The sequence below is a fragment of the Mesitornis unicolor genome, unplaced genomic scaffold (assembly GCF_000695765.1).
Source record: "Mesitornis unicolor isolate BGI_N332 unplaced genomic scaffold, ASM69576v1 scaffold12998, whole genome shotgun sequence".
Classification (NCBI taxonomy): Eukaryota; Metazoa; Chordata; class Aves; order Mesitornithiformes; family Mesitornithidae; genus Mesitornis; species Mesitornis unicolor.
In genome coordinates, this window is record NW_010199845.1 from 36,417 (window position 1) to 59,489 (window position 23,073).

Sequence of the window (23,073 nt, forward strand, 5' to 3'; positions counted from 1 at the left end):
TGTTTCACTATTGAGCCCTCTCATTGGCATAATTTCACAGAGTTTTTAAGGGATGGAGGGACTGTGTGAAGTTTTTTTAGTGCACAATGCATTTAGACATTGTAGTTTCCAGATTGATGCTGCTAACCAGCTGAGAAATGATTCCTGTGCACAGCCTTGCAGTAAGGAGCCGGAGATGACCATGTCCACGGTGATTCCTAGTTGGTGTCAGAACACGACGATTCTGTTGTTCTGGGTCAGCAGTGAATACCTCACTCAAATGGTGCAAAGTCAGCTGGTTCTTAATTTTTTATCTCCTCAAGAGTGCATTCAGTGACTTTATCACTGAGAAGAATGACTCCCTGCCTAGTGTGATCAAGATCTGGAAATTTGCTGCATCAGCACATTTCGTCCAGACTGCTACTTGATAGGTGGGGCTTAGATTTGATCTTATGGCATACATGTCAGCTCTCTAAGTGGGTAGGTGAACTGCCTGTCCAGGGAGAAACTTAGTTTTACTCATCTGAACCCAAAGGAAAAGAAGTCTTTTCATTTGAGGTTCCAATGTATAGCCAAGCCTATCTCCTGTGAAGTGGGGAGTAGAGTGATGAAAGTTCTCTGGAGCCCCACTTGTGAGGTGCTTCCCTAGGAAAAGCTCAGGAACACAAACCAGTTTAGGAAGACTTTGTAGGCACCACATATTTGTATTTCACAACACTTTCTGCTACAGTGAAAAACTTGAAATGAAAGTACAGGTTACGAACTGAAAAGCAAAGCATCAGGTGTCAGAGTAGGGGTCTGTGCTTTTTAGTTTTGTGCAGTGAACTTTTAAGCAAATAGTGTTGTAACAAGTCAGTACCCTGTGGTTTTGCTATTTTTATGCTTCCTTATTTCCTAAATCCAATTCGTCAAAACTTTTGTCAAAAGCTTTTCCCCATGTTTCTAAGAAATTACGCGTTGCTCTATCAGTTCTTTTGATCAGTTAAAGCGGGTCCAAAGCATCTCATGGGAGAGTTTGGGTGCAGAGAGAGAAGAAGGCCATGACCTTTCCTTCTTTTTTGCTTGCTTTTTAATCATATTAGCCTGAAACAGTTCAGTAAAACTATACAATGGGAGAAAATAAATTACTTGTCAGCCTTTCTGATATCGTAAAGATCTCTTTTTGGGCTTTTTTTGTCAACCAGTTGAAATTTTCTGAGCAGAATTCACATGTCTATATGCTTGCTGCTTCTTCCAGTTTGAGGCAGTTGGATGTTGTTTAACTGTATCTTCCCTCATGGCTGAAGGCAGCCTCTAAGAAACAGCAGGGACCAAGTAGGGGCTTCGGCTCTTAAATGCTTGCTCTTATAATCTGACTACTGAACTTGAAAGACAAAACGAATGTTTCAGGCCTTTCCAGTAACCACTTTTAAACATTCAATATATATATAGCAGATGAGGTATAGATGGTTTACACTTTACCTTTACAAGACTTCCTGGAGGAAAATACTCCTGAAACATGTTTTTCCAAAAGTAAATACAGACAGATCCAAGGGATGCGGTTGTTGTCTGGAGCCTGATTCACCAGTTGGAGCAAGCACCAGACCGAGCCCTTTGTTACAAGCACCAAATAGCATACACTTATAAGGAGTATTAAGTTTCCAAAAACCTAGCACACTGTATTTAAAGTATAGGCTTTAACTTAAACCGACAAGAGCAGACTGTCAGTGTTCCCACGTAACCCTTCACATTCTGGCATTTTCCAGACTGCCAGCCAAATGAACACTGTAGGAGGAGGTGCATATATATGTCCGCAGCATCCAGCGGGTTAATCCACCCTACTGTGCATAGGTGTTGGAGCTCTTATGGTATGTAAGATTTGCCAAGTTTGGAGTTGTTTTGTATATTTTTTTTTCTGGACTATGCATTCACAGCAAGCATCTTTTCTGATGCTGCTCAGGTGTTTGTGGATGCATATTGAGACAGTACTTTTATTTGTTATTTATGCAACGTACGCTTGTGACATTTTATCACCTGAAAGAGCTTTCATGGTTCATTTTGACAGTTTTCTATCTTTTCTATTAAAACATCTTTTTTTGAAAAAAAAAAGCATTCAGCCATCCTCCATTTTTAAAATATATCTTAAAATAGACTAATGTGCATTTTGGACTTGTGGCCTAACAAATGTCCTTTTTAATAACTGAAGCTTTTAAGTTAGTATCTCTCAGGAATAAATGTCTGTTACTTTTCTAGTCTTAACTTTTTTTTTTTTGAAACTATGAAAAAATCCTATGGATATGTACTTGTATGCAATTATTTCAGCTGGTGCTTTTTTAATGGCTAAATAACCCTGAAAAGAGAGGGTTTTTAATGTGGACAGTACATGGACCCCTGCTGTCTAGTGGGAATCGTTCTAAGGCATGTCTCCTGAACAAGTAGTTGTCTCCAACAGCATATTGTCTAAGGGGAACTGCAAGACATTAAAGACATTAAATTATCTCACTTTTTATGTTTGTAACAGTTGTAAGGAAAATTGAGATGCTCTGATGGCTATTTTCCTTTTTTAAAAAAAAGTAATTTTTATTTTTAAAGAAGCTACATTAATGATTTAATGAAGAAGCACAGCACAGGATGTTAGCCATAATCTACTTTAAGTTCTCCACATTCTGCTATATATAAACAACAGCAAAATGTTAAAGGTTAAATATTGATGAGATGCTATTGAACTTAAGTAATTAACTGCAACTGTAGGTAGAATTTTAATTGAACTTGGTTATCTTGCCCACAATTTATATTATTCTAATGACAAAATAATAACATATCAAATAAAAAATGGTACTTAAAAGAAAATATGGCTTTTTAATGTATATTAATTTTGGTACAGTTGATTGACGAATCTAAAACCACTATCCCACTTACAACAACAGGGACAGAGAACTAAAAAAAGAAAATGGTCTCTTGAAGATGTGCTTTAGGAAAAAAAAATACAAAAAAAAGAAAGGTTTTTTTGTCTCCTGAATTCTTTAATGACTTGTTATTGTTGTCTCAGCTGTAGCCAAAGTCTGCAGCTGGTATTCTTAACAGAATTACTATGAGAATGCTAAAAATATATATAAAAAAGCAATTTAAAAAGAATTTAGACTGCAGCACAAGGACATTTTGTGTGACAGCGTTTAGTAGGATGAAAAATTTAAACAGAATTACAGCTATTTACATTCACACTGCAGAGTCATTACCAAAGCAGACAAAATACTCAAACCCAATTTAATAATGCTTTCGTTCAGTCTAGGTGCCTAAACCTGGCAGTAAACTTCCCAGTTTATGTTGAGGTGGGGGGGGCGAAAGAAAGCTAAATCCATGTAGAAACAAGTGCATTGAACACTTTCCTGGAAAGGTGCAAAGTATGTTTCACTTTTAAACAGAAGAGCATCGTAAATCAGCATAAACCACAAGTTTTAATGAGTATATCTCCTCTGGAATTGTGCAGTGCTTGCAGTTCTGGGAGAACAAGACAAGGATCTGGTCTTACACTCCTTACTCAGGCAAAACTGCCACTGACATTAATGATAATTTTGCTTGAATAGAACAAAGTGCTGGATGGCAGCTATGCCAGCACGAGGGGTGCGAGATTAGGATAAGCGTGCAAAAAAGTACAACTTCAAATGGCTTTACCTTTGACTTCTCGAGCTAGCATTTCCTCCAACTACAAGGGTCTTAATTATAACATTTGCTGGTTCAAAGATTAACATTTAGCATTCTGGGAAAGACTTTCTGGACTTCAGTAACCTGATCAGTATGTCTCCTTTTGGTCTTTGCCTCTTTCTGGCTCTTTGTATTGCAGGGGAGATGATAGTATCTGGCACATTCCTTGGATGACTTGAAGATAGCAGCCTTCTGTGTTTGGGGCTGAAAGATTGTGAACTCTGTGTTAGCAGAAATGCCACACAGGGGATGTGAATAGAACATTAAAACAGCTTTAGCTGTAGGTACTGCAGCGCAAGCAGAGTTGAATTTGAGAGCTGGGACTTAAGTGGACATTTGTCCCTGCTTTCTTCCTTAATAAAATCTGAGTGTTAACTGTGGATAAGGGCATTTGAGAGATCACTAAAAATGAATCATTGAGTGCCCAGAAGAGCTTTATTATGATATACTATGGAGAACTTTAGAATATACCGAGTACTTTTTACAGGCTTATCGGATGCATGTATGAGTTACTATTACAGAAGTAAATTGTTTTTTCCTTTGCTGCAGAAGCAAAATAATTTGCCAAATTAAAACGTCAAAATAAAACTCATCAAAAATTGGATCTGTGTGGTCCTTTCTGGCCCTGCTTTCCCATCTAATTTTCTTTTGCCTCGTGAAAGGCTATTGAGCAAAATCAAGCTCCAACCAGCAGCATTTGTTGTGCTTGTGTGTGTGTAATCCATTTTGAAAAACCCTGACACAAATACAAAATCTGGAAAAAAACTTGGTGCAGAAATCCTGACTGGCCAAACTGAGTTTAAAACAAAACCACTAAATTCTTAAAAATCCCTAGACTGCTGTTGGGTTCCGGGACTGAGTTCTTGTAGGCAGAGCCAAGAGAGGTTGCTCAGTTCAGTTTGTTTGCCCCAGCAGCAATTAGATTGGGGGAGTTATTCTGCTCCTGAAGTTCCGCATGGATGTTGCCACTGCCCAGTTAACCAGTGTGAAAATACCATGGAAAATAAATTATTTAACTATACTGTTATTATTAACTTGCCAGCTCCAGAGAAACAAATGCAGCCCCATTTACATATGTGTCCATCTGTCTGTTTTTACACTTTATGTCTTCAGCCAGTGGGTGAAATTGTTTTAATCCAAGCTGCAGTCTGATTTTTTTCCCCCTTTTTTTTTTCCTGCTACTGTGTGCATATATTATTTGTAGATGGACATGCATATTTGTGACAGTAGCTGGTTCTTAATTGTCCCTTTAAGTAACCTAATCTATCTGGCCACGGTAGTTTTAACTGGAGTAAGCGGCAGAGTTCTCCATGGATAATTTTTGTTAGTTAGCAGATTGTTACCATCTCAGTGTTGCTGAAATCCCTAATCTCAGGTCAGCGTGAAGCTGCAGTGGTTACAATCCTGTTGCCTGATGCAGTGTGAATGGAAGTGCTTTCTGTCAGAAACATGTGGTCTCTTCAGTGGAGAGCCTGCGTAAATCCTGTGTAAATAGAGGGAGGCTAACAAAGGATGAGCCCCTGCAGCTCAGAGCATTTGGAGCCATTTGGAGGCTGAATTTGCTAAATGCTGCTTATACCGCCTGAAAAGTTGAAGAGAAAGGAGCATAAAATCCCTTCTTTTTTCTCTTTCTGCTCCTACCCTGGGGGGAGGGTGTTAAGGGCCAGGGAAGCCTGAGGTAAGCCTATGAAGACTGTTTTTTCAGTGCTCTTTTGAGTGTGAAAAAGGTGGCATGGGTCACTGTCCCCTCTTTAATGTCGGAAAACCCACACAGTTAGTAAATGTTGCATGTAAACTAAGGCATTTCATCCCTTCTCCTGCACTCCACGGCAGCGGGCCATGAACTAGTCACTTGAAAATCACAGAAAAATTTCACTTCAACATGTCTGGACAGTTTAGCACAGCAGGAACGTAAGAGAGATCAGTAATTAGCAGGTTGCTTTGCTGTTCCCCTTGTCTGCAGTGGAACACTTTTTTCACCTGATGTGAAAAAATGTTAGATTATAATGGGTGAACCACAAACCTACTGGCTGTATAAAAGAGCTTAAAATTTAAACCGGTGTTTATTAGTTCTCTTTTTAAAAAGCTAGAAAAATATGTTGTTAGCTTTTGAACATGATCTCTAAGAATTCTCAATTCACTTCACAAATAAACACAAGCTTTAAACACAGACAATTAAGGGCACAGAAAAGCCAGGCTTTTTTCTTATTTTTGGACAGGAAAACAATAAAAGGGGAAAAGTGAACCATTACAGTTCTGCAAATAATTTTGAAAGATTTGTATCACAGATTTTATACCGTGCATGGCTGTAACAATAACATAGCTGAAATGTCATTCCAACCTTTGAGTAAATAATAAAATATTTGTAAATGCCTTTTTGAAAATAAGATAAATTAGTGATTATAGAAAGGTGGCTATTCAGAAATAAAAAGAAACAGTTTTTATTCTGTCTCTTCTTGTAAATACACTTTAGATACAAGATACCATGCAACTCTTTAAGCCTTTAGCACATATTGCCAGATGGCAATAGGGACTTGCTCCTAACAGACAAACTATACTAAAATGTGATTAGAATGAGCAGAATAGCTTTGTAGGTGAGGTCTGATAGTGGCCTAAGTTCTCTTTCTTTTCTTCCTATTTAAATTTACAACAGTTATTAATGCCCATATTGTGCGACGTTTGTACATGTCATCTTTACAGTAGCAGTCCATTGAAATTGCTGGGATATATTTTGAAAAGCAAAAGATCTTCTAAAAGATCAGTAGTGAGAAGGCCAGCTCTTCATCTCCTCTCTGCTGCTAGAGGGACAAAAGAATAACAACTTCTGTAGTAAGAGAGATGGTCTGAAGCTATCCTGTTCCTTCTAGTGCACCAACATCCAACCTTTCTTTCTCTCCAAGATGCTCACTGAAACATATGAAATAGCACCATGAAATGTGTCTGGTGTCTCAGAGACACAAAAGGAAAGGGAATGCAAAGGGCTGACTACAGCAGCTCACTTGAGGACACCCTGTTCCAGGATGAGACTAGTGGTGGCTGAGCATGCAGGTCAATCCAGGATGCCTGTGTCAGGCCAAAACAGCTTCTGATGTCTCCTTTCCTCCTACAGTCAAGTAATTCATCAAAACCAGCACATGTACTGGCAGAGCACTGCTGGTGGTGGTGCAGGTCTAAGCTGGGATGCCCGCTTGAACTGTTTGTGGTTTTCAAAGCCCCAGAGCTGTAGTCTGCTGAATCTGTAAGGCTAAAAGCCTACTACTTTTAACAGGGTGGAGTGGAGATAAGAAAGACCCCTCCTGAAGGGTCTTTGATTCTGGAATTGACCCTCTCTATCTATTAGTCCTCCCAACAGCACAAACTGTCTTATCTTAAAAACATATTCAAACACTTCTCTTTCCAGCTTTTTGGCAACGATAATTAAGCAGATTTTTAAGATTTTTCTCTGGTGGTGATGTGGCTCACATTACTGAGTTGAACATCCATATTAATAATGGTTTACAATACTTACGTGTCCAGATGGACATGTTATAAGTACAAACAAATAATTGCAAATTGTGAATATAAGCTGCATGCAGATTCTCCTCTTTGTTTTGCATTTACATTTACGTATTCTACTCCATCAAAATACTGGACTGAAAGATTGTAGAGTAGTTTACCTAAGATCAGCACAGTGCACCACAGCTTTCCTTTTCAGAATCTTTTAACTTGGTTTTCATATTGCTTGCACTATTTTTAGAAAAATGTCTTTCCCACCACCTTAGATACCCCTGCTCTTCTCTTTTTTCCTTTAGCATGAAAAACAATAAAGCTATAAGGGTCCTCTGATGGTGAAGAAACTCAAACACCTGGTCCTGAATTGTATTTTTCCAGAAATCACTTTTCTTACTGCTCTGCTTGCTATGATGGTAATATAAACTGTTTCTAGAGTTTGGATCTGGGCTGTTACCAGGCTTCTGTGCTTTGGCCTGACTGAGTTAATCTTTTCAGTTATCATTTCGCGTAGCTTGGGAATCTGTCATTCATCCTGTTCACAAGTGGTGAAAAGGCTAGATGAGCAGTTTCTAAGCAGCACTGGCTTCATCTCTTTCTGAGTCTTCACTCTGAGGAACACAAAAAATAACTAGGGCTGAGACAATACAGATAGTGTGGAGGACTGTCAAAGAGAAATTCATTGGGACAGTAAGGTTGGACTGGCCTTCTGTAGGACTGGACTCTGCTTCCTGAAGAGACCTTAGCTGTGTGAACATCGGTGTCAGCAAGTTAATTTGTCCAAGGAAGTCAGTTTGCAGCAAGTCGAGTTTGAAATTATGGTGCAATGAAAACCTAGCTCTAACTACTTATTCAGTATTTTTTAATTAAGAGGTAGTCTCCTTTGCTTTCAATGCAAAATAATTCATCTTGTGGGAAGAAACCCTCAGAGTGTCTGCGTGCAGAGCTACTGTGGAAGCCTAACTTCCTGCTGTGTAAAGAAGACTTGCATCTTCAGCCTTCTCCACAAACCCTTCCCCTAGAAGAGAAGGTCTCTAAGGAACCCTGTGTGGGTCACTTTGCAAAGTTTCTTGTAAACTCTCTCTGGCTTTCATAGGGATTATTGAGACTATTATATAGCATTGATATAATCTTAAACAAGCTGGGTAATATGCCTGATTCTCTACTGGCTTGAATCCTGCATAGTCATTAACGTCTCCACAAAGAGAGCGCCACTTAATAATTCTCCACTTTGCTAGAACAGTGATAGGATTTTGCAATTCCTCATACTCTTTGCACAGCAATAAATGAGTGAACAGCGTGCAAAGCAGGAGAAAGTCACTTTGTTTTTTTGCTGCCATGTGAAGAGAGATAGTCAATGGGCCAAAATCTAGACTTTACTTCCCCACTAGAAAACTGGGCTAGCTATGCTTAAATAATTGCAATTTTCAAAGAAGTTAGAAGTTGACTTTACTTTTCTTACAAATTACCATCTAAATCAGGATATGAACAGATATTATTTCAATTTGGATTCCTTCATACAACAGTTAAAAGTGTACTCAATCCAGTCTTCAGTAGAGTGACTTTCATGTCTGCTTATTTTACCTTTGATAATTTATTTTTCTTCATTTAAAGTAACTCATGTTTATTTTGATACAGCAAACTAGGATCAGGTCTTCCATATCCAAGAAGTAAATTGTTATATCTCAGAAAAGCCGGTTATGGGCTACTTCTATGATTTCTTGACACTAGAAACCTTATCCACTAACGTGAGCAGTTGTAGTGCTATTAATGATATGACAAAACAGCTTAACAGGATTTGGCCTATAGTTCACCAGAACAAACAAATTTTGCTGTATTCATCTTCTGAGATCATTTGAAGATACGATATTTGGATATCCTTTCATGAGGTTGTGGAACAGATTAGGGAAGCACTGACTCTTTCCATTTCAACCACTGATTGAGGTGGGAAGGTAGTGGAAGCTTCGGCTGAAGTTTCCTCTCCTGGGCTGCTTTCAGTATTTTAAAACCAAGATATTAACAAACTCCCCAAAATGACTGAACACTGATTTAGCATGTAGGTGAGTCCTGCTGAGGATGCTCACAACCAGGAGAGTATATGCAGAGAAACAGGCATTTGTCCATATATAGAGTGATCCAGTGCTTCTGCAGTGCAAAAAAGGATGGCGCAGAGCAGAAGTTTTACAGCTTCACGCATCCTGTGCATACACACATAGCTTTTACATAAAGAGACAAAGATATCTTTATCCGCCCGACAGATAGACAAACAGACTGACTGACTTCAAACTTGCACTTTCAGTAGGGATTTTCCCCCCCCCCATCTCCCGGTACTGCTTTTCAAAATTGCCTGAGGCTACAGTACAGCACCTCAGATCCCCAAGGCCCATTGCCTGGCTCCTAATAGCCACTCTCCATCTGTGTCACATGAACAGCTGATGAGATAGCTCCAGTGTCTGTATTTTGGAGAGCATATCCACCCAGGTTAAAATGCTGGGGTTGCCAAGGAGCAGTCAGAAGCCATTAGTGTTTGTGAGAATTTGCCTTGCAGCAGTTCCTTGGCATAGTGGAAAGTGTGTGTGTGTGTGTGTGAGAGAGAGAGAGAGAGAGAGAGGAGTAGGGTGGAATATATGGGGGAGACAGAGCAATGGAAAAAGTGTTTTCTGAATAACCAACATCTTGTAAAGCTGAACAGTTGGTTACAGCATTTAAAGCTTCCATAATCTCTTTGATTAGTTTTCTGTGATTCGACTCTCCTTTCTCTATCGTTAACAGAAACAAACAAACAAAAAAAAAAGGGAGCATGAGAAAGAGAGCAGCGACTTCAGGGTCTTGCTCTGGTGTTTGGGCAGATGGAAAGGAGCTGCTCTGCCTTGGGGCAGGGTGGTTGTAATGAAGTGGCCTGTCAGTCTGTAAATAGTGAGGGTCATCTCTTCCATGTGATGGAGGGTATCACATTGCAGTGAAAATGGAAATGTCAATAAAATTAATCTGCCAGCTCTTTGCTGTGGCTTTTTCTGTCTCTCTGGTCCAAAAGGGTTGGTTTTTCAGAAGGGAGGCAGTGGAAGAAGGGTGATCTGCCACGGGAGGGAAAATGCAGTTGAAATGCAAGTTTTGAAGCAAATGGTCTGTATGTAGCAGCAACGTATTTCGTTTAGTAGCACTGCAGAGCTAGACAAGGCTATAGGAATTAGCTCATGAATCTATAGCATTCTTCAGGAAGCTATGGAGCGTCTAGCTCAGGCTACATTGAGCACAGAGTTTATTGTTTTAGGCTTTCTTGGACAAGGTTTTTACTTAGCATGGGATTTATGGCATTTACTGCTAATGAATGTCTATTCTTAAATTACAAAAACCACCGTCTCAGCACAATTCCCAGATGTCCTTCCAGGACCTCGGCTTCTTAAACACCAGCAGGGAGCATAAACTCTCCACTTCTCTGTTTTCCTCTTTCGTGTGGCTCCGGGCTAATGATGTGTAAGGAAAACACAGCAATCTATAAAGTCTCAGTGCTGTCCCAGTATTCTTCATTTATTTTGCATTTGATTATGCCACAAGTCGGATCTTGTTTCTTTCCTTTTTTTAAAGTTATTAGTTCAAATATTAATGTAGGAATATGGCATATATTGCTGCTCTTGATTGATGCCTTCCCAAAAACAGGAAGACGTGCTCGTATGAATTTTAAGAAAGTAGGGGTCCTGCAATGCCTTGCCAGAAGAGTTTTTCAGATACATAATTTAGATGCCCTCCAGGCAGGCTTTCAAGGCATTTTTGCTGGAGGGCAAGAAAAAATAACTATGACTGTTAAAAGTAAATGATTTTTGCTAATGCACAATTAATGCCAGGGAAAAGCACAGAAGAGAAAGATGTTGATGGAAAGTTCTGATTAAGTGAGAGCTCTACCTTGATGTGAATATTTTTTTTTAATGATAATAATCACTGGTGCAGAGATGTAGAAGTTTTCATGTCATGCAAATACTGTATGCAGGGTCATACTAGGTGTACGTGTTTGTGTGTGCATATGTATGTGTGTTGGGAGGTGGTAGTTACAGGGAGGGGCTCATCTGACAGTGTTATGTGCACTGAACGGTGACATGGTTACTGCCACCTCTGCAGAGGGCCTTGAATATATAGACTACAGAACATTTAACTTGATTACTTATAGTACGTATTCAGAAGGGTTGTAGGGATGCATTCACAATGAATGAGTTTTCTTGTGGCAGGTTTTCCCACATTGAATCCCATAATTGACAAAGAGCTATTGCATGATGTCAAGCACACAATTATAATTGAATTAATGATATATGCATGTGTGAAATGCAAAATTAGTATTTGGAGAGACATGGTTTCTAATTTTTACGTATTTGTATCAGCACTCATGTGTAATAAGAAACTGTATGTGCCTGATCTAGCAAATCAAGATAAAACATGGTAGCGCCTTGGTAATGATACTTTTTGGCTTCTATATTTTGTTCATTAAATACCTCCTCCTTCCTGTTTTTCTCTTTGTTGTAGGAGATGGTTTAGACAACAGTGTAGCCTCACCTGGTACAGGGGATGACGATGATCCAGACAAGGACAAAAAGCGTCAGAAGAAAAGAGGCATTTTCCCCAAAGTAGCAACAAATATCATGAGAGCGTGGCTTTTCCAGCATCTCACAGTAAGTGGTGCCCAAAACCAAAATCAATTTCTATTTATGTGCCTAATGAAGTTTATTCTTCGTTATTAGAAATCAATTGTCCCCATAATTTTTGGGCCATTTTTAGGGCTCAATTGTTGCCTTTTTTGCCTTCTTCTTCTAGATTACTTTTTTTTTGGCTCTTGGAATCATGACAAATCTGAAAGAAACTTTTATATGTGTGTGTGTGTGTGTATATATATATATATATAGATATATATATATACCCACATACATGCCTATAGAGAGAGAAAAAGAGAGAGTACAAAGCTTTAGCATATTTAGCTACATATTAAGTAGCCCTTCTTTGCTTTGAACCACTCAAAATGTTCCAATGGACAAAAAAGGGGGTTTCTTGCTTTAGCATATATAAAGCTCTGCCTTCTGGATTCTTTGCTGCTGGCCTCTGTTTACACAAAAATCATGTGTATGTGGTGGAAGGGAGAGCCCCAGTCTGTGTGCTGACATACACTGTGGATGTTAGAGTCAAAGCAGCAGCTTGCAAACTTTTCGTTGTTGCTTTTTGTGAGAAATATAGAAGCCTTACAGGTTGCCTAGCTCTTCAGTTGTGTAACAGGGAGAATAAGCACTTTTTTAGCCTTCTTTCAAGTCCATTATGTTAAAAGCTAGCCATATTCGCGTTTGGGGGAGAGAGATTAAGTATGTGAAAAAGCAATGCTTTCCATGGGCTATCTTTATCCTCCTGCTAGCATTTGGGTTTATGTGTTGGTGTTCTGTTGACTACTATAGCTTTACTTAGGCATCAAAACGTGGTTCCACAGAAAACCTAGTAACACCCTTTGTATTTTACTTCATGCGGGAACTAATGGAAACGGGTAAAATTATCAATTGATTTTCCTTTTCCTCTCACTGTAAAATTGTTTCTCATTTGATAAGGCTTAAAACACTAACTGTTATTAACTACCTCTTCTTCTACCAAAGTTTTCTAAATTTCCATGGTATCTGATGTTGGTTACAGTGTAATGATTTCAGGACAAGGTACCTGGTTTATTTATGATAGGGACTATCGAACTGCTCTGCTAGCAGCACAGCTAAAGGGGGGAGCGATAGATCCACATTTCTAAACCATCATTTTGATGTAAGGACATTAGTAGCAAACTAAGGTGCATTGATCTGGCCTGTGGGGTCAGGATTAGCTGGAATAGCCACTGTCTTTGCCAGAGTAGTGGTTATTCCTGCCTCCCAGCTATGGCCATTTCAAAGGTCAGGTGCCCTGTACCCACTTGGCTCAGAGGAATTAGACAGAACATGAGTCTCTGGGCTGATTACTTAACCAAAGACAAAATAATGAGTCCTAAGCAAATACTGACTAATTGAAAGGGCTGTAAATCCATTACATATTGGTCAGGGATAATCAGGAGTATTTAATCACTTTTATCTATTCAGGAGCACTGAAGCTGCAACAGCAAAGCCCTGAACCTTGCCATGTGCTTATTATTCTCATCATTATCAAAATTACTTCACAGCTGTTCTTTGCTACATCACCTCAGCTGGAGATTTACTAACCTGTAAAATGTTTTTAATTTGGAAGTCGAGTGAGTGTGAGTGGAAGGTTTTTCATTTAGCTGTAGGGTATCTTTATAGGAGTAGTACAAGCAGACAGCAAAAAGCAGGTCCACAAATGAAAGAGTTTTGTACATGTCTCTGTGTTTAACTCCATTTCCTCTTATGAAATTTGCGATATCTTGTTTTTTTTCTCCCTGCCTTCCTTTCTCGCATGCTCCCTAAAAGCATTTTACACATGCTTATTAAACAGTCAACTGCATCTCTCTTCTCTTGAGGAAAGTCTTCCTGGCTTTTTGAAATCCCTTTTCCTCATTTCCATCCTCTCTCTCCTGACCCTCTCTATCCTGCATGAACTGAGGAAATTTGCCATCGCTGGTGAGGATGCCTCACAAAAATCAAATTAAATGAACAGAAAAAAGCCCCAAACCTTTTACCATCCAGGCTTTAATGAGTTTGCAGGTGTTGAAAGATTTACTGTGCTGTAATTCTCAGACCTGCAAACTGATGATGGAGACCCCTGACCAGTGCAATGTAAATTCAGAAAGATTCTTGCCATAAACACATGCAGGGAAGGAAGAGAACTCCTTTCTTTTAAAGATTTCACACTTTTTCTCAAATTAGCTTGTCCATTCAAAGTGCAACACTGGCTGAGCCAGAACGGGGGAATCTGTGATGTACAATTTTATTGTTTCAAGTAAATATCTTTACAATGGTGGTCCATGATTCAATGTACATTCCTTCATTACTACTCTAACCTTATTTCAAATTGGTTTGTTCCTCCTTTGTGCTGTATGACCTGTTCTTGTATTACAATAATCCCCTGATGTACCCTTTTTTCTTTCTCCCCCCCTTTTTTTTAAAGAAACTAATTGAATTATCTCATTATTTTAATTTGTTAAGCAAATGTATTTTACATCTCAGGATGTGTTCTTAAAGAAGGAGCTGCTTAGGCTTTGCCCCCTGAATGGGCCATTGGTACATTTTGACATTCATGCATTCATTAAGGAGAGGAACATAAAAGAGCTCTGGTTGTATTTTTTTTCAAACACCCAACCAGCATGGAGCAACTTTTCCATAAGCCACAGGGGTCTCTCTACATATGTTCTCAACTGCAATCTATTGTCACCTATTCTGAATACCTCAAAAGGACAAATAAAATACTAAAGGCCAACTGTAGCAATTGTTAGCTGTTAGTCTCAATATGACAAAAATCATTAACCTCTGGTTTCCCTGGACAGAGAGGCAGTGGCACTCCATGTCTTACGGCATGGATTAAACTTGAAATTCCTTTAGACAGTTAAATTCAAACTAAGTTCTGACTACTTATATTTACTTATGGTTTTAAATAAAATACACCTTTTTTTTTCCTTTATTCAATCAATTCTCAAACTCCTACGGTAGTTGATTTAAAAACTGCATTGCCTAAGCAGCTTTTTGAAGAGCTGGACACCTGAACTCCCTCGTAGAATGAATGTATCTGACAGGCTGTGTCTTTCAAAACAATTTCTAACCCTTATCGCAGCCTCCATTTTGCAGTAACTTTAATTATATTTGAAATAGGATACACATACATGTTTTTATTGTTGGAAATCAAATGGAGGGAGTAGGAGCTTCTGTCATGTTCTTGTTCACTTACTGAGCTCTGTCTTACATTTGGAATTACAACAGTACAGGAAGATGAAAGATCTGAGGATGAATTGGTTGGAAATGTGTGTGCTTTTTCTGGATAATATCCAGTGTTTAAGAAAGTAGAGGAAATCCTAGTCTGGTAGTATAAGCTTTTCAATAGTACATAAAGATTACAACATCAGAAAGGTAAACCTGACATTAAGGCTGTTTTTATTTGAGTTCAAAGGTGGTTAAAGAAAAGAAACAGCAAGAAATCTGACCCAAGCCAAGAGTTTATTCATAGCTTTGGAAGACTCCTTTTCCTCTATGCCAAGGAGTCCTTAGTACACTCAGTTAGCCTCTCAGACATCTCTACTTTCCTCCCTCAAGTGCTCCCCTATTTGCCCTGCAAAGAACATATTTGATCACGAAGTGAAAACAGGAAGTGCTCAAATGTATAGACACCTCTAGCTTACACCAATATTGAGATTAGGATTTCTTACCAGCAGCTGTACAGAGCCAGCCCCTCTTCTCCCGTGCCCTTTTGAAGGATGGAGGACCTTTAAAATGTATGTACATAATCAGAAAAGAGCAAAGTTATAAAGGAAGTAATTATACTGTTCTATGGACTTGTACCTCTGGTAGTTCATCTCTTTCTGCAGCATAGTGTATCAAGGACTACACTTTTGCTACATGCAACTTTTTTTTCCCTTTTACAGAGCTGGTAGAACAGAGACACGTTTATTCTTTGACACGTACCTGGAGTGATGCCTTGTGTTAAAATTCAATTTTGGTTGTTTCTTTTGTTACAGTCTGTAAGAAGATGTATATTTTAGCTGAAAGTACCAGATATACCAATGGTAGCCTGCAAACGTAGCCTGCAAACTAAACCCTTTTTATGACAGTGACAGATTTCCGGCTGATGGTATTTGGGATGGCTCCCCTGAAGTCGGTGGAATGGAGCTGGTTTGGGTTGGGGTTTTTTTTCTTTTTTTTTTTTTTTCTCCTTTCGTGTTTTTTTTGCTAGCTGAAGTTCTCTCTTCTAACTTTTTTTTGAACAGTGTCCTTTTAGCCTGATTTCCACAATATTCTAGCTGAAAATCTTCTTCTTTACGCAGTCTTTTGTAGAGTAGATTTTGGTTTCATCTGCTTTGGTGTCAGGCAAGAGTAAGTTCTGCTGGAATGTGTTAAAATGAACCAGCCACAGCTTTTGTAATTACTTGAATTAAATTTTTTTAACTTGCCATATTCAGGTGGCCAGATTGAATAACATGAATAGTCATACTGAAACACAATTTTTTTTCTGTATTTATGTGGGTGTATCTGAGAATATAATGCATCTCTATCATATTTTGATGAATGGCTTGCCAAGCCTTTTGTACAGGGCAACTATTTTATTTATCCACTAGATTTTATTCTAGACATGAATGTCGTCAACTAAAGCCAATCTTGGATCAAGCTTTCAAAACAGTTGAAACCATCCTATCTTCATAAATATCTCCTCCTATATTGTGATATTAAGAATAATACCTAAAGGAGGGATAGGAACATAGCTGACTATTACACTCTACACTGAACAGCTTACTTTCATATTAAACAGTAAAAGAACAGCTTTCCTTAGAGTCCTGATCCAGGAAAAGCATTCTTCACGTTGCTGTTTTTGCTGTGATTTAAAAAAAAACCCACAAAACCAAAACCAAAACCAAAACCAAAAATGCAATTGAAGAAGACTGGGAGATTCAAGAAAATACAGGAATGTGAAGACATTCTGCTGAATTTTAGTGCTTGTGTTGGACCACATTGTAATGTGCTATACACTAGTGAGGTACATGGATGATGTCTTCTGATTCTCTTGTAAAATTATTTGGATGTGGGTTCACACGCCTGCCATTTTTCCTTCAGCACATCATGTAGTCTGACAGTTGGATGAGCCTGAGGTACAGTTTTATTCCAGGTCTGCTTTTTAGGCAGGGCTGACTGCATGTTGAGTTTGTAGCCAGGTAATAAGTTGCCTACTGGTATAGAACAGACCTCTCAAACTGCACAAATGTTGCTCTTTGGAAGCATGTCCTGCAAAATAATATTGCACCCATTTTTCAGCTGGGTAAACTCTGTGAGGAGAGGTTAAATTTTTTCACCCTAGTGCTAAAGAAAAATCAGCATCTGAATGCTAAACTCCCATGACCTGTGGCCCTCAAGGTGATGGAACTGCTCATCTTTGTACCCCAAAGTACTCTGATGACTCACCAGAAGAGCTGGCAGCTGCTGTTTGCATTTGTTTTTATTGCTGGAGGTATCGTAGCCCTGCCTAATGTCACCGGCATCCCCCTCCTGTCCTGCCTGCCTAAGCTACAGCAGCACTAGCTTGGACAGAATAAAACTGGAAATCTTCCTCAAAATGCCACTTCTGATCCCAGGCTGAAAGATTTCGTCCTGCGAATGCTCCTAGTCTTCAGCCATGAAATCAGTCCCAAAGATTTAGTAACAAACCAAATGTTCATATATCTTTTAAATGCCACAGTCTTAAAAGAAAAGAGCTGAAATGGGGTGGGGGTGGGGCTTTGTTTGTTTTAAAAATGGAATCCGAGATTAGATCTGACATTTCTACATCCACCCCCTACAGAAGAGGGAACCCAGGGTCATGGGGTGTGTGGGCCTCAAAAGCTAGCTTTGTCTGGGAGTGGTTAATCTAATCATTGTTACATAGACATCTGTTATTTCTGCTGAAAAATTGATGCTTTTGTGACACAATGATCCATCTATTTAGTACAACAGCCTGAGTAATTAAATTAAAAAAAGAATATTTTTGCGGGAGCATGTATTATAAAACTGCCATACCTCCTTGTACCAGCGAAAAGGCTGGGGAAAGGGAGAGGGGGAGAAGGAGAGGAGTGCTTTAAGCCCCGCATTGTTTTCCGCTGGCTGGAGGAAAACATCTGTGAATTGTTTGAACTGAACCTTAGCAGGGACTGTCTGAATCTGTGTCATCTCTGTTTAATTTCAGGAAATGATGTCACAGCACATTAAATAACAATGCTACGTGATTTATTTTTACTTGTACATGCTGTCCTAAGCATTTCAGTTACATGGCAGTGTTTCCAATTAAGTGCAAGCTTTTGGTTTTAAAAAATATAGTCGGTAACACTGCTTTTTTTGGCGGGAGCATGCGTATGGGAAGGCTGGGTATTTTAGGGGGTCACCAGGGTTCAGGGCTGTCAGAGGGCTCCAGGCCCATTTGTCATGTGCTTATTTGTAGTTGGAACTGGATGTCAGCGCTCTCGTCACCCATGGCAACCTCCAGGACCGTGGGTTTGTTACAAAGCCTGTCTAGGGGAGAAAAAAACCTAAATATTCCGAACCGATCCGTCAAAAGACCTATTAGATAGTTATAGCGAGGCCTGCGTACTGTAGCTTCTGCCTCGATCAAACTTTCTGCACTCCCCCTTCTTCTTCAGAAGAATAGAGGACATAAGTCAATTCTGTCTGCCATCTGTCGCCTTTCTCCCCGCTCCTCAAATTAAAGAGACAGTCCGAAATTTAAATAATCGGATACAATCACAGGAAGCGCGCCTGGAAATTATTACATGTGCATTTCAGGTTTGGGTTTGTTGTTTGTTTTTTTTTTTTCCTTCTCATTTTATTTTGAAGGGGGGATCTTTATTGTACTTCTTTGGAGATCAAAATATGTTGTGTGTTTCAGCTTCAAAAATAGCATTCTGAGATATACTGGATTTGCAGTGTCACCGAGTTGTTATCTAATAAGATTCCAAGTTATATATAGGGTGAAATTCACACACAGACATATACACACACACCAAACAATCCCCAAATTGTGAATCCTGCAAAGGACAAGCAAACAAAATGCATCACCCTTTCCCTCTGACTCAGTTCCCTTCCATCCCCTCTCCTTGCCCAAATTCCTGGCAGGCTGAAGGGCTGCAGCAAAGTCCTTTCATGGTGCTACCAGAACGACTTAGACTCTTGAGCCTACCTAATGGTCCTTTTCCAGACCTGTAGAATAGTTTTTCACAGTACCCTGTCTGATGTTAGCTAGTTATGCTTTACCTTTGCCTTTCTTTTTTTTCTCGTCAGCACCCTGCCTGTTTTTGTCTCCTCCTTTTCATCAACAGGCAACACAATGTGTCAGGATTGCAGTGAGGTGAATTTCATTCATGTAGCATATGAGCTCAGCCACTGCCAAACCATCAGATAACATGGCTAGATATTGCTTCCCAATTTAATATTTTACCTGCCATTTTCAAATGGGGAATTACTGAGAACAGTGCGTAACAAAAAACATGCGCATGATTTTAGTTGAGGCTTGATTAAAAAGCCTTGACTGAGCAAGCTGAATATGGCCTAGCAAAAGATAGGATCAGCCATCGGTGTTTTCTGGTTGTTATTGTCAGTTTACAAAGCTTTGCAGAGTCAGTATAGGAATTAAGTGAAAATAAAAGAAAATAAGAAAGAATACCAAAGTTCAAGTAATGAATTCCTTAAAGTAATTGAAACAAGGAAGTAATAGTGACAAGAATTCATGTATATTGAGTTGTGGCTTCAAGGCTGGCGAGGTAAAAGGGGATTTAACTAAAGCATATGCAAATATAAATAGTGTTTAAACACCCCAAGAACTTTGCAATAATAAATGTTGCACACTTATGCTTTTGAAAATCAAGATCACAGTCAACTGGAGGTAAGAATTCTTTTGAGTATCTTCATGTTCCACTACCTAAAACAGTTGTCATCAGAAAACTCACAGTTCCTCACTTGGTCTATAGTGTGTACACATGAGTATATGTATATACGAAATATATTTTTGGGGAAAAAGCAATTGCTGTTGTTTGTGCAAAGTGATACTGCCTCTCAGTTTTGCCTCAGGACATGTTTATTTAAGACCTTCCTTTCAAGATCCACGAGCAGAGTAATTGATTTAAAAGAAGTTTTCTATAAAATTAGAGTTATACAGTAAAAAAAATAGCGTGCTTCTGCCAACAGTTCCACAACTGCTAAGAAATGGAGATGTCAATTCTTATTGTTGCCTAATGAAGAGAGTATTTTATGGCAGACAATATTACTTGTGGTGGTGTGGAGTTTACCTTGAGTTAGGTTACTTAGAATACCATGCATTACATATTTTAGAGTTGATTGGCAGCAGCCGTTTGTAGTATCCAAAGCAATCATTGGCATCTTTAAAGATTTATTACTGTCTTTAAGCATAATAGCAATACAGTTTTCATGCTTTTACATTTGCTATTTTTATTTTTAACTGCTAGCCCCAAATCTGCCAGAACTAATTTCAGTTGTTTTGTCTAATACTGGATGATAGGTTGTCAACTCACTGTATAATGCCGTAAAGATTTTTTTAAATCTTGGTTTTACCTTTTTATGATGACAGTTCAAAACATATATTCTATTTGTAGCAGTTGACTACTTATGTCCATAAAGTGTTTAACATCTCATGACATACTCTTACAATCTCAGCATAATGAATCAGAATAGCCAAGTAAACAGCAGCAAATATTCCACTTTAGCATTTAAAAATATCTGCATATATTAATTTGTTTGCTGCTATAGAAATTTGACTATCATCTGGATCAAGCTTTTATTTGGTCTGAGGTACATTTCAAAGTGGCAGCTTCATATTCTAAAGTGGGTATACTGTGGAAATACTATCTGACTAAACTGCATAGCAATGAGAAAGCTCCTGTTCACTTTCTTAATGTACACTAAGTATATAAAAGGAGTAGGTTTTTGTAAGATCATGGCCTAGTCTAGGCTGCTTTGTAGCTTGTTATGCCAATTAAAAAAACCTCAAAGATGATGTAAGCTGCATTGTTAGTTGATATTCTGTGAACGTACGTGGATCTTTATAAAAGTGGTTCTCTTTCCTTCCAGGTAATGTAAAAAATGCAGGTTTAATTCCTCTGTGTTCAAATATTTGCAGATAATTCACAGATTAGTGCCTAACAGTGTATACTTCTCAGTCCTGTTTCCATTAATTCCAGTGGAACTCTGATCCCTTTGAAAAAGCCGGACAAGATGAAGCAGTGAAATCATAACTGGAGGCAGACAGATAAATACACACAATTTTGCGTCTTAATAAGCATTAAACACTATAGCTGCTTTATCCACAAATCATACTTAAAAAGTCTTTCAAGGATACTCTCATGACAGAAAGGCAAATTTCTTGAGTCCTCAGCAATCTGTCACATTCTCTTGTGGCTGAACCTTCACTGCCTTTCCTAGGATGTTTTAGCACAAGTGAGCTTTGGCAGGCACGGGGAGATTTCAGTTCTGTTTCTAGCTGTAACCATAGCAAGACACCATGCCTCAGTTTCCCTGTTTAAACAGTATGGCATAATGATGGCAGATGCTTTTCAGAGTGCTTTTGATATTTATAGATGAAAAAAATATCTCTCTGTATGAGACTTGTGTCTTATACTTCACATCAGTTGAACTACAGAGGCTGGCCCTTCTGTTGTGGTTTTATCCTGCTGTTGAACTAGCATGACAGTCATGCAGGGCTTGTACAAATACTTGAACTTCTGTAGACTTTGAAAGCTCAGGATGATTTTCCCTTTATGAGGGAGCATTTAATGTAAAATTGAGAGTGTTATGTTCTTTCTGGTCTGCACTGAAGATGACAGCATTTGATTGCTGCAAGCTACTTCAGCTCAAGGGGCTTGGGCTTGTGTTATTTTTGTTTGTCAGGTCCTTTCCTTGCTGGTGACCTAAAGTGGTGATTATTGCATGCAAATAGTATCAAATATCTCTCCCAGAAAGCAGTAAGAGAAAGAAACTTGGGACCAAATGCAGGCCCAGGGGCAGGAGTCAGAATAAAGAGAGTGCAATGGTATTAACAAATACATCTTTGTACTTCAAGGAGTCACTAGTGGATGTTCCCCTCCTCAACAACCCAGGGAGTTTCCTGATGTGAAATAGGACTTTGGCAGCTTTCCAGCCAGTCTTGATCCTTCTGCTGCCTCTTTTAATTCATCCAGGTGCTTCCCACTTGTGCATCCCACTTGTGCTTCAATGAAGAAATGGGAAGTAGGAGGGTGACCTAGAGTGATGAGTAAGGAACAAAAAGGCTTCTGCAAATCCATGATTCATGTTGGGAAGCTCTCTGCCTACTGAGGAGCACATGCAGACACCTGAAAACTGTTTTGATAGTCCACAAGTGGACTATTCAGAGATATAAAATGTGATAGTGAGAAAGGTCATGATATGTGTGACAACAGGAATAAGGAGCATTATGTGGTCAGAACAGTGACGTGTGTATTTGGGGGAGTCGGCAAAGGAAGGGTGCACAGGAATGCATACATGCACAGGAATCTGGCACTTCTAAATTGCAAGGAAAGTTGGTTAATTTGAGAGAGAGCTTCAAAATCTAAATGTTTAAAGGGTGTTTTACTTTCAACTGTGAAGGGATATTCTGATGATCTCTTTCAGACATAAATTAGGAAGCAAAATAGAACCATATGTGAAAACAGGTTAATTGTTATGAACAACAAAAAGGTGGAAAATAATTTAATTTGCTTCCCCCTTCCACCTTCCTTTACTGTTTCAGCAGACTATTCTAAGAGTTGTGTTACTTGGTCTGTCTCTTCAATTCTATGTCTTCCTGTTCCATATGAACACGTTAGACTAACATCTCTCAGAAAGAGGTGCTTTCTCAGTTGGTATGAGCTTCTCTGTGGATGGTGGGATGAGCTGCAGAGTTTTATGACAATCCTAAGAAGCCCCTGTTGTTCCACATAGTATGCCTACTTACATCTCAATTTTAAACAGCCTACTTCATATGCGCGTGTTGTATGGTGGCCATTAAACACCAAGCAAACACTTCTCTGACCAGAAAAATCCCACTACTTAGTGCATATCTACCCTAGGCATTTGCAGACAATTCACTGCTATAATTAATCTTAGCTGTCTTGGCTCTGTGAAACCTGAACTTATATCCCACAATGCTCTTGGATGCAAACAAACTTCAGAGAAAAAAGGCTCTTGCCTCTTTCTCTCTCTTTTCTTCCCCAAAAGCTGGCCATTTAGAGAGCAATTGTGCTTGCAAAGGAGATTAAATCCCACTACGAAGCAGTGCAAAACTGTATGTACA

General features: G+C 39.0%; 1 protein-coding gene across 1 annotated transcript in view; it reads left to right on the forward strand.

Moving 5' to 3' along the window:
• LOC104544646 (homeobox protein Meis2) overlaps positions 1-23,073 on the forward strand; it is a gene marked incomplete at both ends in the record, with an annotated part of 106,120 nt that overhangs the window by 36,097 nt on the left and 46,950 nt on the right. Inside the window, one exon of the mRNA XM_010189569.1 lies at positions 11,662-11,807. Within this exon, the coding sequence (XP_010187871.1) occupies positions 11,662-11,807 (146 nt within the window). The remainder of the gene's footprint in view (positions 1-11,661; positions 11,808-23,073) is intronic.